The sequence below is a fragment of the Patagioenas fasciata genome, chromosome 25, assembly GCF_037038585.1.
Source record: "Patagioenas fasciata isolate bPatFas1 chromosome 25, bPatFas1.hap1, whole genome shotgun sequence".
NCBI lineage: Eukaryota > Metazoa > Chordata > Aves > Columbiformes > Columbidae > Patagioenas > Patagioenas fasciata.
Window position 1 is genome coordinate 895,402 of NC_092544.1, and position 15,616 is coordinate 911,017.

At 47.3% G+C, this 15,616-nt stretch overlaps 1 protein-coding gene across 8 annotated transcripts in view; it reads right to left on the minus strand.

Moving 5' to 3' along the window:
- The window catches only part of PUM1 (pumilio RNA binding family member 1), a 55,182-nt gene that overhangs the window by 33,634 nt on the left and 5,932 nt on the right, over window positions 1-15,616 (minus strand). For 6 of the 8 annotated variants that reach the window (XM_065857367.2, XM_065857366.2, XM_065857365.2 and 3 more), the window contains exons 3-4: window positions 6,644-6,712; window positions 1,065-1,173 (exon numbers count right to left, since the gene is read on the minus strand). In XM_065857367.2, the coding sequence (XP_065713439.1) occupies window positions 1,065-1,173; window positions 6,644-6,712 (178 nt within the window). The remainder of the gene's footprint in view (window positions 1-1,064; window positions 1,174-6,643; window positions 6,713-15,616) is intronic. The other 2 variants (XM_065857368.2, XM_065857363.2) reach the window with 1 other exon arrangement.

Consider the following 15,616-nt stretch of genomic DNA (forward strand, 5'->3'; position numbering starts at 1 on the left):
TGCAGAGGACTGACTGAAAATAAACAAAGCAGATGAGATGAAGGGCGCTGACTCCTGGAGACCGGGTGGTGGAGGAGGCTCCTGCCCCACGTCCACCCTGCCTGTCTGCTGGATGGAACCCGCCCCACAGGCACAGCAAAGCAGAAACGCTCCGCAGCTCTTGCTGTGCAGGGTCTGGTTCAGCCCTTAAACCCTCCCTCAAGTTCAGCTGGTACTCATAAAGCCAGGCACAAGGTGCCGGTGAGGACAGTGGGATGCAGATCCACGGGATGCAGCTGCTCCCCAAAACCTGCCCGGCACCCAGCCAGGCTGCGACATTCAGCGCAATCCTGAGCAGCTTCATCCCCTCTTCACAGCCAGTTTGAAATTGAAGTAATAAAAAAATTCCCTTGCAACTTCCCCAAAGCCTTTGCTCTCCTAAGGGATGTCTTCAGCAGGAAATCCCCAGCCGACAGAGCGGTTGCTCTGAATCCCATCTCCCCTGGAGCTGCAGCTCTGCGCAGTCGTGTGGAAACTGCACGAGATGCTCAGCGGTGTTTAAGGAGCATATTTGTTACATACAGACAGCACGGAACATGAAAAGTAAAAGGTTAGCATTTCAAATTCAGCACATGCACGCTATTTTTTGCCATTTAGCTAAAACCAACCTGAGCACCCTCCGCTCCACTCCAGAATAAGGGATCGTCTCTGATCCAAGATCAAAATCCTTGGCAGATAAACTTTGACACTACTCATTTAAAACAACACTTTTTGTCATTTTTTCAATGGAATGGTGCTGGGGTTCGGTTGGTTGGTTGGTTTAGCAGTTAAAGGGTTCTGGGGTTGTGTTTGCTGAAGTGATCCAGCCCAGGGCAGAACACACAGCAGAAGTTTAAATCAAGATCTCAATGGCATCTAAAATCTTAAGCAGATAAACACACGGGTACACACATCCACATTAGATAATGTTTTTGTAACTACGGACATCTTTTAACTCTATCACAAAACAATGTGGGTTTTTCTAATAGTTTTCTATTACATTTCTGTATTCAATCCCAACTAAATCAAGTAAACAGTTGAGCTACCTGATGTTCCCCAAGCACTGTCTCTCCACTGATCTCCCAGAAATATCCCTTTTGGTCCATCTTTGCTGGAATCATCAGATTCCCAAAACTTTTTACCCGGCAACAGCTGCTGCAATTAAAACAAAACAAAACAAAAACAACAAAAAACAAAGCATGATTAAAATAAGTATAAAATGCAAACATAAACCATAAGCGTCTCCCTTCTAAACATGAATCAATCATTAAACACAAACTGATACATGCTTTATAATCAAAATATTTGTGTTCTCCTAGAGTGAAAGCCCATACAGCAACTGAGGTAACGATTCGGTCTCAGCAATCCTCCGCCATTCTTCAAGGCTCTGTGAACCCACACACGTAAGCACACACACACTGACATCCGCCAGCCTCCCGGCGCGAGAGCTCCTTGGAAGAAGAACATCAGCAGAAAAGAGCCTGTTCTGACCACAACGTTACCGTGACCTCCGCCTGAGCCGCGAGGAAGGCTCTGAACGTCCCCAGCACAGATTCCCGCCTCCAGAGCCCGAGGTTGTGATGCTGGCAGGGCCAGAACAGCACCAGAGGTGCCAGGAGCTCCCACCTGGCGCTACTGAACGGCTGCTGAGGACCCTCCACGCTACCGAGGTTATTTGCGAACACATAAGAGTGAAGGGTTCTGGGCCACTGCACCTGCCATGCGCGTTGCTCCTACCGATGCGAAGAAAGAGGCTATGGGCTGAGAACCAGGCAGAAAGTCATCCTTGGCTTGAATGAATCCAAAAAAGATTGTCCTGTAGATCGTGAGGTGGCAGAAAGAGCGGCGAGCCCTGGTGAGCAGATGTATTTTGAAAATCGCAGCTTCACCGAGGAAACACCTGCCGTGTGGCTTCTACATACGGCGAGGGAAACTTCCAGCCCTGCTTCAGTGCCTTCCGTGTCAAGCCTACAATCTCCAAATTAAATCTCCAGGCTGAATGAGATGTATGCGATTCAGACAGGAAGCAACAGTACATTCAGAGCAAATTAACCAAATAAACGAGCCTTGCCTGCTGAACTTGGAATAAAACTAAAGGAACTGGAAGATTAACAAGTACTTGCATCTGTTTGAAATTACCATAGAACAAACAAGAATCATCAGATTAGTGGCTGTCTCTATACATCACAAGTGTTGATAACTCTGTACTCCACCAGCAGACGTGCAAATTCAAGGGTACAGCAGAACAGCGTCTGAGACATCTCCCCTTCCCTTCCCTACAGTCACACACTCGGTCAGAACTCTGACCTCGAGTATCAGAAGTTTTCAGTATGGAAACACCAAGCTTTGGTTTTCCTCAGCATTTTAATCCAAGCGCTAAGCCACCTCTGGCTTTTTATTGTCTTCTTCCTACCGAGGGGATGAGACTCAACTTGCTCCTTTAACTCTCAGACCATCGAGTAGAAAACCCAGTGTTTCCCTGGCTGCTCCTTCTCCACAACCAACAGAAGAAACCCTGTGAGGTACCGGCACGTCCCTCACTTTTTAGAGACGTGTTGGTGACTTACGGCATCGTAACCACAGCGCAGGGCTGCTCGTGATCCTCCCCCGAGCGACAAAAGCGGGAGAGCTTGCACCACGCTCCCCTTTGATGTGATCCAAAAATAACTCCAGACAACTGCAAGGACGAGCGACTCCCATCAGCAAAACTCACTTCCAAACAGAATAACCTGCTCCTCCATCTGCTCCGCGGGGCGACCCCGAGGAGGTGAACGCCAAGCCAGTGTGTTTACAGACATGAACGATGTTTACAGACACGAACACACATCAGGGGCGTTACCATTTCTTTAAGCTTCTATCATCCCCATATTTCTTAAAACGCAGCTTTTTCAGTCCTGTTGCTGCCATCCTATAAAAAATAACTACTTTCCTCCTTATTCCATCTCAAGGAATTCTGAAGAAGAAAGCGATACGGACTGATTAAACAAGATGTTACCTGCAACTGAACACTTGTCTGCCAACACCTCACAGCGCAGGACACCGGGTGTCGTGCAGCCGCAGAATCCCAGGATGTCAGGGACTGGAAGGGACCTCAGAAGCCCATGCAGTGCAATCCCTGGTTCCGCCAAGCGCTGCTCCAACCCGCCCGGGAGGCTGAGCGCGCAGCGATCATCCCTCCTGAATTATGCAACAGGCCGCCAACGTGATTCGTCTGTCCTCAGGGAAAGATGTCGGTTGCAATGAAAAAAAAACCAACCTAAAATGATTTTAAGTGAATATCGCCCAGTTCTTCAGGTTGGAAATTTTAGAACACGCAGCGCTTTAGAACTGGACTAGCTGATCTGCTGCCCAGTTTTTATTAAAATTGACCCTATATAATATGAAAATAATCCTTCTAAGCCCTCTTACAGAGGACTTACAGAGTTAGGCCAATATTCAATTTAGTAGAGCGGGGATGAGGGGAGGGGACGACTTACACATCAACAGGAGCAATTCTACAACCCGCAAGTGCGGAGCTCGTGCATCCAGATCCCACTGAGATGGGATTACGAATTAGACAAATTAAGTAAACTGATGCCCTTCAGACAAGGAAAATATGAAGATAAAAGCCGTCATCTGTGCAGCTGGAGAACTCGGTTTATCTGCAGCAACAGGTAGGAGAAGGCAGAGCACATATTTACAAATCACGTTTGGGCAGCACTGTGGGTTTACAAACACTAAGATGTTATCTACCCTAAAAAATGTTGCCATCTCAAAACCAAACAAGATAGGGAGGCTGAGCACACATCGAGCAAGCCGAGCTTAAGTGCCACGGGCAGCTGTACAGCTGCTGCAAGAACAGCTCTGCTCCGTCCTAACAAAGAACACGCAGCTCTCTGCCGGCTCAGGGCGTTAAACCGGCTCCTAGGAGGGTCCGATAGCACAAAAAACGGGGCGGAATCACATTACTGGGAATACAGTGGGGAAAGCTGAGCAGCAAGCTGCCCCTCGGCAGCCGCCAGCATGGGCACAACAGCCCTGGTGCCCCTCGCTCAGCCCCTGCGGGTACCGGTGCTCACAGAGCTCGCCCGGAGCCGTCCTGACGTGCCAGCGAAGCTGCTGTGGCACCATCAGGCTGCACACATGGGGCTTCAAGTCTTCCCTTTCTAGAGCTGCTAGCGCTGGAAAAGAAACACAATAAACACACACTGTGAAGCTCCGAACAGAAACGTTATTCCGAACTGTCAATACTCCCCAGCCCAGCTGCCAATGAATCGTAAGTTTATGAGAACGTTAGCAGGGAGTCATGTGAAGGGTTTTAGCATCTTTTTTTTTCTTTTGTTTTGCTTGGGTTTCGGTTTGAGGGTTTTTAACCAGACACCTCGGCCCAGCATCACAACAACTCCGCTCACAACCAAGCGCCGCTCACTGGAGGGCAGGGGCTGCTCCAGGACCCAGGCAGGACACGGAGGGGACACCCGGACAGGGCAACCGCGGATCACGTCAGCGCTGGATGCTCAAGAGCTCTGCCACAACCAACCATGGCGGTTGTAGCAATTCTACTGTTGGGCCAAAGTAGATCATTGACACTTCTGCAGGTAAGGCTCAGAAGACACACGATCAAGAAATACAAGTTGAATTTGCTCTTTTCCTCATTTATTTCAGACTCTTCTTTCCTTAGCACGCTGACTTTTCTCCGTGAGTTCCCTTCACGTTCCAGGAGCAGCGGAGGAAACCGCCAGTGCCTCGCTAGGGCAGCTCACGCTGCACAAAATCAAAGCTGGACTTGAAGAACACGGTCCTGAAAGCCAATACACACCCCGCAGGATCTCAGTGTACACAGCTCCTCACACCGGCCAGCTGGATCTAGTCTGAAATACCTTGGGAAATACAGAGAAAATTCAATGGAAGAAAGGAAACTCTGAGACTGAGGGAGAAAAACCCCCAAGAAAAAAACAAGAAATGGTGTCTAAGCTTCAAGAGAAGGGTGAAATGCCGCCCTCCCTAGACAAACACGCACGTTCCAGTATGTGGAAAGCCCGGTGACGAGAGGATCCGAGTGCCAAAGCTTTCTGCATCACAGTTACGAGAAGAAGGTGGAAAAAAAGGAGCGAGTCATTGGAAGGGAAACCTCACAGCCCCAAAAACCAAACCCAATCCACTTCTCTCAAGAAATGGATGAATAAACTAGGAGTTGGTAAAAATCAGCATATTTAGGAATGGTTTCAGGCATTTGAGCTGGATAATGCCACGTTACGTACAGAACGTGCTCTCTGACTCTTACCGGGCTTCCAAAGAGCCTGTGCGCTCTACATCTGAACACGAGCGTCTTGCCCAAGCGAGGCGTTAAAAACCAATATTCAGAGAACGCTGACACCCCCGTCATTCCGCTGGCATGCTTCGTATCGACACGCATCAGCTGGTCCTCAGCAGCTTTAGATGGGTTTTTAATGTCTTGTTTTCTCCTTTGTAAATCAGTTTTAGCTACTCTTAGTCAATAGTCTCCATGTGGGCTAATATAACCTAGAGAAAAAGAGACTTTTCCTATCGAGTACTGCCAAATTGAACTACAGCTCAGTATTATGATCTTCCAGAGAAGGAAGGAAAGGAGAAGCTGAGCTGCAAGCACCATTGATTCCCCGGGGTGTTTCACCTTGGTGTGAACCCCACCACGCAATAGCGCTGCTTTGCTCTTTTCTTCAAAACAATATTTTTGGGGTTCTAGGGTTGTTTTTTTAAACCTGGCTCATGAAGTAGGTCACAGAGATAGGACGGTCTAGAAAATAAACTGGTCTGAACTTGACGGACGAGAATGCAGAAGAGGAAGGCTGGCCAAAACAAGACCCATATATCACGCTGTCCTGCTGCTCATTAATATCCTCCTACAGGACATGATTTTCTCGTCTTTGTTCTTCCACAAGTGTCTGAAGGGAAGGACTATAAAGGAAAAGGGAACAAGTCAAGGAAAAGAAGCATTTACATGCGACTTTGAGGAACCTGACACGGCCAACTCCAGCAACTCGCTATTCTTTCAAGACACCCTAAAAACAGGCAAGTTCTCCTTTTCGAAGAAACCCAACGGCCACCTCCCCCAAATCTGCGCCGTGGGACTAAAATAACTCTCGCTGGGTTTCTGTGGAGTTGGAACTGAAGGGGCCGTTATCGGGCGCTCCCTGCTCGGCGCTCTGACCTGTCCGGAGCACTTGGTGCCTCCAACCCCGAAACACAGCCCTGCGCTTCATGACAAGAATCAAAAGGCAGCCAGGAGTGGAAACAGAGCAGCAGACAATGCCAGACAACTAAACCCACAACATTCTGGGGTCTGAGATCACTGGATCCCAAAATAAACACGCTACAAGTACTCTAACACTTGTCACAAGACATATTTCTAACTGTTCTTTTGCAAGCACCATTTTCCTGTTTGATGATACAACAGGTGGAGGGCTTAGCTGTTCCTCCTACTAAGATGTATTCCAGCCTGACAGGTTTTTATGTTGTTGAAGCACAAACACACACACACACACAAGTTTCACAGCCACAATGGAGACCTCTCAAGCCCAGATTCACTCCAGCAACCTCCATAAACTGTTATTTCTTTTCCTCCTCCCCCCAAAATACCCGGATTTTCTGCAGGCCTTTCGCTTACCTCTCCCATCGCCCGTCCTTCCAGAGCGAGCGCTTGAAAATCATGATTCAGTTCATCCATGGAACGCACCTATTTATAGATGGGTAAGAAAAACAGATGAGGAAATGCTTGTATTTTTTTTCACGCTAATCACAGTTTACAGCATTTCTTCTGATACAGACTGAGAGCTGCACTCCGTATTACAGCACACAACAAGGGTATTGATCTCCAAAAGATGACTTACCTTTAAGACTCCCAGAAGCTACAACAATTAGTGTTGGATTTATACACGCACAAAAACGGCAAAACTAGCAATTACTTTGCAGACACACAAAGTCTAACACAACCAACTCTATTACATACTGCACAGTAAGTCGCACGACTTCAGGTGACAGAGTCCGCATAAGCAAGAGAATCAGCATTATTCCTGTTCAGGTGAAGATCAAGTAAAGACTCTTGTACAATACTCAAGTTACATACAAGCAACGCCTTAAGATCAATTAGATTCAATTAAAACAGGGAAAAAAGCAGCACCGTGAAGCTGTTAGCTAAGTAACTCAGATATGTTGAACATGCAAGAAAACACTACATCGAATTTTCATTCCGAAACCCGACCCAGGCAAGTCCCTACAGATGTGGCCATGGAGCACATGGGCAGAAACAAAGAAAAAACACCCAACTATGGACCTGAGGACAAAGCACAGAAGCTGAACCACGTGCCACGATTCAGAAGCTATTGCCTCCTCCGACAGCTTGTTACAGCAGCCGCAAACACATCAGCAATACCACACACCTACTCCAGGCTTACACAGCCCTGCAGCCCAACAGATCTGATGCACCTTTTCGCTAGAACAGGGGCAATGGTTTATAAAACACCTATTTGTGAGTAATCCACACACTCTGTTCACTGCGTCCGGTACAGGACACGCGCTGAGCAGCTGATCTGGGTGCAGCCTCCGCTGGGTCAAGGGGAGGAACCCAGCAGACTTGGTGGTGATTTACAGGAGAAAACAAACCAACAAAACCCAACCACCACACACCCCCAAACCGGGTGAGATGCTCCTGCACCAGCCCGTGAGCAGCACCATCCGCAGCTACACCACGCTTACCCTGACTTCTGATACTCCTGCCTCTATTTCCAGCAGAACCAAGTAAAGACGTGGTTGTGATGACACTTTATTAGTATTTTAAGCCAAGCTTAGTAACATATTGTTAAATTATCTAACATGTGTTTATGTAATTCACCAATCCTCAACGGTCAGTCACTTGGAATCACAGTTTAACAATAAGATAACCTCTTACTACTGTATGTCAGTTCAAAGTTATTTTCAGTTATGCCTCAGTCTTGCCACCTTCTGCAGCGACACTTATCACATCAGCCAGGAACAGCGCGGAAACAAGACCCCACCTTCCAAACACCACAGCACGGGCACCAGCACACGCTCCCCTGCACCGTCCCCTCCACCAGCACCTGCCAGCTGAGACATCCCGGCTGCCTCCTGTGCGACACAGGTCAGACCAAACTCTTCCATGGGCCATTTCAGGCTGAACTCATGGAAAGCGCTGCAACCCCCAGACACGCTGAGCCACAAAAACTGCACAGCAGCAAATTACTATTGCAATGAGACACGTGAGGAACGGAGAAACTCTCCAAAGAGGTTCAGGAGGTGATGTCTGTTACTCCCACTGCTAAAGCAACGTCCCAGCAAACCACAGCCGCAACGGCACCGACCCAGGAAAAACAGAGGCTGCTTACTGTGTGTCCCCCAACTTCACCAAAGCAAATCAACTCCCAAAGGTGGATCTGTGCTATGGGAACCTCGAAACAATCATTGTATCTATTTGTTTGTAAGACAGGCCAGTTTATTATTCAATTGACAAAGACCGTACCCAAAACGTTCTCTTCTCATTTCCCCACTTGTATAATATTAAATCTTCAGCACCTCTTCACCTAATTTTCTTACAAGTGTGCACAAATATCACAGAGCTCCTTCACTTCCTTTGAAAGAAGAACAAATGGCTTCTGAAACAGCAGAGCATAAAGCCAAAGTCATGACTTCCTACACCGTGGCATTGCAAAAGGCAGGTAATGCTCTGGAATGGTAATTAAATGATACAGTCTACAACTTCATCGGGGTCTATTCCCGTCAGCTATCACTGACCCATAACAGACACGCGGAGCAGAGTCACGATGGTGGCGACACTAGAAACAAGGAGGCCCACAGAGAAAGAACTTCTTCACAGATGAGCGCTAACGTCAATGAGATGTGATTACCATAAAATCTGGATCACCACCGAGCCAGAGTTTTGAAAGAAATCCAGAAGACAACGCCAAGATAAATCGGCTGCTGGAGGAAGCGATGCCCTGACGTCTGGCTCCGACATGACAACCTGGTTCCTGGGAGGAAGAGGGTATGTCGAGCAACACGGGAACCGCAGGCAGACGGGTCAGCTGCAGTCTGGGCCGCTCACAGTGAGCCAACCAGACCTGACTCCTGCTCGCAGGCACCGCTGCTTCAGACTCTCCCAGCGAAGCACAACGCGGAGTGCACAACGCGGAGTGCACAACGCGGAGTGCACAACGCGGAGTGCACAACGCGGAGTGCACAACGCGGAGTGCACAACCCTGCGCGGCACCGACAGACCTCCCAGACCTCCCGTCCTCCCGTGGAGAACGCTCCTCCTTTCTGACCTCGCACAAACCAGCGCGGTGCTGTCTGAAGCCTGCTTAACAAAACTGAGGCTCCGTGCCTCAGCACCACTGCTACTGAACGGGAGTTAACAAAACAACCTCACTGCACAAAAACATTCCTCTCCTTCACATCAAATGCTGCGTATGCACTCAGGAGTTACGTAAACCCCACCAAAATTAATGAGAATTTCATTCAAGAAGAGTAATTTCCATGCACGCTAATATACAAATGTATGTCACTATAACACACTCCAGTTTACAGCCACTTCACTGACTCAGAAATAATTTCCTGCCTTCGCGGAAAGTGGATTTGTCCAGCGCACCAAGAAACTGGAGTAGACCCTGGAGTAAACTCCAGCGGGCTGCGCCGCTTCGCCGGGGCCGAGGTCAGTTCAGCCTCTCCAAAGCCCTCTTAACCAATTTTCACCTTTGCTCTGAAAAACGTGCGATAAAGCAAGCGCCAGCTGTATTACTCATTACACAGTCACTCTGGGTCAACCCTCCAAATCTTATTTTCTGTCTCCTGAATAAAAATTCTTGGCCTCACACAGACCAAGGCTACAGAGGCCTTTCCAAGTTTCAATCGTGGATCCCCACCGCCTGTTTTAGACACACACGGAGCGCTTTCTGCTCTCACCCACTGCCCATCGCAACACAAACCCATCTCTCTTTAGGTCAAGCGGTCACTCTTCAAACTCAACCTCCCGCGCAGCACGAGAGCTTCTTGGTAACTCCACATCAAACGTATTCACTGTGGGTTTCCCAAGCTCTTGAGCAGCACGCAGCTCATTTACGTCAGGCAGTCGTCTCACACACAACAGTTACACTCTTTTTAATATAAACAAGATCAGAGGGCCTCGCCATTGCAGAACTCAACGGCAGCAACTCAGGAGCAAACGCTTTCCTGGTCCTGAAGTTACAGAGGTGTCAGTCCCTGTCTGTATCTGGGACACTTGGGAATTTATACAGCTATAACAGAAACAAAGCAAAGATGTCCTGTGCTCCTGCTCACCTAGCACACCACAAACCCAGGCGAGACACGTTTCCTGCCCCTGAGCCCCTCCACACACTGTCACAGATACCACCAGCATTTACAAGTTTTGGAAGCGCTTATAGAAGAGCAAAGGAGACTCAAGCGATCATCCAAGCATCACCAAGGGTCTAAATCACCTATGAGAGGGGTAACAACTCACGGAGAGCAGGATCATCCCTAAAGAGGGGCAGATGCCCCAGTGTTAAAGAGCCGCAACGCAGCCAAGGATGAGCAGGGAAAGCTGCACAAGCACCAGTGTGCCCCCAGTAAGGACCAGTAAAGACGAGAACCTGCCAGGACACACAGGGCTGCTGGGACTGAAAACTCCGGTTAATTTTAACCCAGCAAAGAACAAGGCCCAGGGGGCGAACTGGCACTTGTCAAAAGGAATTGTGCTGTCAGTTACATTAACAGAGCCAGGGCCCTGAACTGTCCTTACAATTACCAAACAGGGATGTGAGGGACCTGACAAATTAACAGGAGAGCAACATATATTTACCTCGCGGATTTTCAGTATCATCTTTTTTTATTCTAGAATAATCCAAAGGTTTTTTCCTCAACTGATAGCTACCGAAGTAGTTGAACTGTAATTTTAAGTAAATATTACTGTAAATAATCAGTGCTAATACTGCACCTTATATTAAGCAAACACAGTTGCTAATATGACCTTTACATATAAATTCAAAGTGTAATAATGCATCACATTTCATGGTCCGCAGGTATCTCTGGGGATTGTACACTAGTCTTATATATTAAGGAATCCTCGTTCATGTAGAATTGATATTCACCCAGGCAGACGCACAGCAGAACTATCCCAGGCTAAGCTGCACTCTGAATCACCAAGGGTTTTCTCTTCCTCCTTATCCAAGGGATGTTTCCCGGTAAGAAGGAGGACAGGTGGAATGAAACCACAGCAAACAAAGCAAGCCAATCATACAGGTGAAAAAACAAACAAACCAACCAGAAAATCCTTTGGACAAACAGCAGCTGAGAAATATTCCAGCCGATGATGTAAAAATCCTGTCTCTGGAAGCGCACCCTGAGCCCGAGGGTTTATGAGTTTTATTTTTTGAGGTTGGACAACATTAAACAGATTAAATATATGCATTTACTAGCAGTAACAGCGACTGAAGAGGGTTTACACTGTTTCTATTAAGCCAATTATGTTAAATGGGGTAACCAAAGCAAACCAGAATGCTGCTTCTCAGCCTCCAGTTTGCACAAGGACATTGCAGCGGGATTTACTGCTTGGACATTCAGTTAACTCTGCAAGTGTGAAAAGGCGAGTGTCACACAGATTCCACCCACTAGGCCTCCACATTTTATGTCTTGTTCAATTAGTAATAGAAAAAAATAATAAATCTTTATTTTCTAGTAAAACACTCCTCAAAAAAAAGGGGCAATGTTACTGTGAGAACAGAATCCCAGAATGTGAGGGGTTGGAAGGACCTGGAAAGCTCATCCAGTGCAATCCCCCATGGAGCAGGAACACCCAGCTGAGGTTCCACAGGAAGGGGTCCAGGCGGGTTTGAATGTCTGCAGAGAAGGAGACTCCACAACCCCCCTGGGCAGCCTGGGCCAGGCTCTGACACCCTCACCAGGAAGAAGTTTCTTCTCAAATTTAAGTGGAACCTCCTGTGTTCCAGTTTGCACCCATTGCCCCTTGTCCTGTCACTGGGTGTCACCCAGAAGAGCCTGGCTCCATCCTCCTGACACTGCCCCTTTAGATATCTGCAAACATGAATGAGTCCCCCCTCAGTCTCCTCTTCTCCAGCTCCAGAGCCCCAGCTCCCTCAGCCGGGATTGAGGCGGGAAAGAACAAGAAACACTACAAACATTCAGGCTGCTGCCTGAATCAAACATCCTTAGAATGGAGGGGGAAAAAAATAGCAGGTGGAACAGCCTAAATACTTTGTACGACTCAATTTATATACTCACAAGTTGTTAAAGTTTTTTAAATTAACCAAAGGTTTACAAATTCCAGATGGAAACAAGTGCCACCTACTCAGCTGTGGGAGACTGATGGTGTTTGTCTTGTTCGAACAGCTCATATAGCACTTTATTTAAAAAATATCTACCCTGAGTGCACACATACACACACACACATATATATATATATATATATATAGGATCTAGAAGAGGAAAAAAGACCATTTACCAGCTGACAATAAGCAAAGCACCGCACACTGTCAACAACAGGTCTGCCACTACCACCTAGGTCCAGGGCTAAAATACGTCGTTCCATCAACCGATTACTGCACTATTTTTAGTCCTCTCCTACAACAATAGCCGGTAAAGAAAGAATGTGAAGTCACAAGTATTAGACAGGATTAGGTGGTTTAACTACTATTTTTGTAGTAAAGGATTCATCATTAGAACTGCTACTACCATTAGCACTGGAAGCAAGAAGCTATTGAAATTTCAGATTGGCTAATGCTTCACATGGCATTTAGCCAAGGTGATTAATGATTCAGGGTACAGAAATAAATGCAAGAAAGGCCGCCTTTCCGAGTGGCTCAGCTTCGTTAGCTAATTATGGTTTTCCTCAGATTTTATTCACCAAGGGAAGTGCTTTATTAATGTGGAATTTAGGTTACCCTGCGATGTCTTGGGCACACGTTGTTGGGGTGCACACTTGCAAAACACTGGGTTATGGAAGCAGGGAGCTCCATTTGCCCTGCCAGAGCTGGCCCGATCCTGGGAGAACCATCCTCTGCTTCCCAGACGTGTGTCTGGATCAGTTTTGGTGCGAGCACTCGGGCCACACCAAGATCCAACTCGCTTGCCCCCCAGGAAGCTCTTCCTTTCGCTCCCACCCCTACACATTCAGAGGAAACATTCTTAAAATGACTTTCTGAAGATCTCGGAGTGGTTTTTCTCCCCTGTACAAGAAAAGGATTTTCCAGTACCCCATTTTAATTATCCAACTTAGCCAATCTGCTCATGCTCCTTCTATCTCAGGGGGAATTTTCAAAGGGCAATGCAAAGCAAAAAACTAATTTAAATGTTCCAATTCCTCTTCCCCAAGACAGCCCCTGTGCTATAGAGAAACCTCTGCGAAACAAAGCAGCCAAACTAGCCATTTCCTTCCAGCAAGGTGTTCTGTTCTAAATTAGCTGGGTATTAAGTCAGCACAGCCATGTCCATGTCGACCAGCTCGCTGTGACAAGGAAGCACCCACGAAAATTCAACAGACTGAAGGAAATGGACATCGGAAAACGATCTTCAAGAACAAAGCCATGTGCTCTATCACGAGGTCACACGGTTAAGGACTCGCTCCATGCCTTCAACTCCAGCCTAGACAACAGCTCGAGAAGGGGTGGCTGCCAGAATCACCTCCTGTCTCCACTCGAATGCAAGCTCCCCGTTCAGAAGTTGCACGGTCACGCTGCCAAAAGGCAAAACTGAGCATAAAACCCAGTCCCGGCCCTGTTGCTCTCACTATTCTTCACCAACTGTATGTGAAAAATTCCCCACATTCAACAAGCCGATCCCTGCAGAGTTCTATTGTCTCAAATTATTAATTAAACATGCTCTCAAAGAAAGTAAATCCCTAAAATCATTTGCTTCTGCTAAGCAACTCCCACATTAGCCTAACTGCAATCCAGACAGTCTGAGTGTCTATTCAGTGCAATTCCGAAGGGACCACCACCAGCGACGCTCCGTCTTCACGCCGGCTCAAGACCATACGTGTGTGCACAAGCCCTGAGAGACCCCATCCACGAAACCCGCCCGGTTTCCCTACGAACCTGCTCAGCGTCGCTAACTTCTCCTTGACCGATACCTCGACTGCCTTGGCGTTCCCCTCGGGAGCAGTGGGTGGCTGCTGGGGTTTGTAACGAGATACGCAACCAACACAAATCCAACCCAGGCCACTCCTCATCGGGAGTCATCTCGTACCTCTTCACTCACCTGCTCCAAGTCAGGTTCTGATCCCTACCCATTTTTTGCAGGATAAACAGCGAGCAAACACCCCAGTGCAGCTATAACTGCACACACAGCCTGAAGAGCAACCGGGCATCGTAAACGAACAACAGCCTAAACCTCTTTGGTTTTAATCTTGGAATTGCTGGTGGACATGGACAATCTCACTGCCTTTTGTGGGTAAAAAAAGACTACACTACGCAGTCAAGACCTGGCTGATCAAGGGTCTGCCATGTAAAGCCTGGTGTTCAGTATCTGTAGCTGCAGACAGCTGCAGTCTGCTCAGGAGTTCAGAGAGCCCAGTCCAGAAAATAAAAAGGCCAATTTTACCACTACTTCAGTGTCTACAATGAAGAGGAATTTATCGTATATGCTGTTTGTGTGGATGGCTTGGTTTTGATACCTAAATATGCAAAAATGACAGTAGCATCTGTAATTGCTTAATTTTACATCAACACTGTGTGTCCCTCCAGCTTCTGGGAGAGAAGGGAAAAATGCAGAGGGAAAAGAAAGTTCCTAGGTAAAACCCAAAAAGAACCTGCTGTCTGCACCAAGAGGACACCACGTGCAGCCCTGGGAGCAGAGGCTGCCTGAAGTCAGCCCTACCAAACCCTTCACAGCTCGGTTCTCAGAGCCGCTGCTCCGGGTATGAACGGGGACAGGGAGAACAGCGGCACAAGGGAAAAGGAAAAAGAAAGGATCCCCTGAGTTCAGTTCTCACAACGCTCAGAGCTACTTAATAACACTTAATGAAATGCTATCATTTGGTAAAAAAATCACTGGAGTATTATCACCAGAGACAGATGGCTGTCTACATGTGGAACCAAGAAGAAACTGGGATTCAACAATTAAAAAAATCCCTCTACCTTTAATTACGACCTCCCAAGCTCTAGGCAGGCATTAACCTATATTACCCTATAATTATTTTTTTCCAAGTTTCCATTATCTTTTAGGTACCGAGTTTCCTAACCAGTCTTCAAGGCAACAAGGCAAGGGCCCTCCCTGCATTATCTTTGGAAGTTGAAAATCCAAAGTGCAGTAATACAAGTGTGTCCATAAGCAAGTGAGACTTAGCAGACACCCCTAACCATTCCCTTCTCTGTGTGTCCCAGCACTTCCTTCCACTTCTGTTTTTGCAGGACAAATTCAATTCTACCTCAGCTAAGCCCAAAGCGAATGAAACCATTTTGTATGCACAGGACTAGTTCTTGCTCCAAGGAATTTATAATTTAAGAAGCAGGTGCAGAGGTGGCCAAAAAAAATCAAAAGAAAAGGCAGTATTGGGATTACATACATTCCACATCCTGCTTCCCATGAGTAAAACCCTGAGGCAAACAGAGAACCA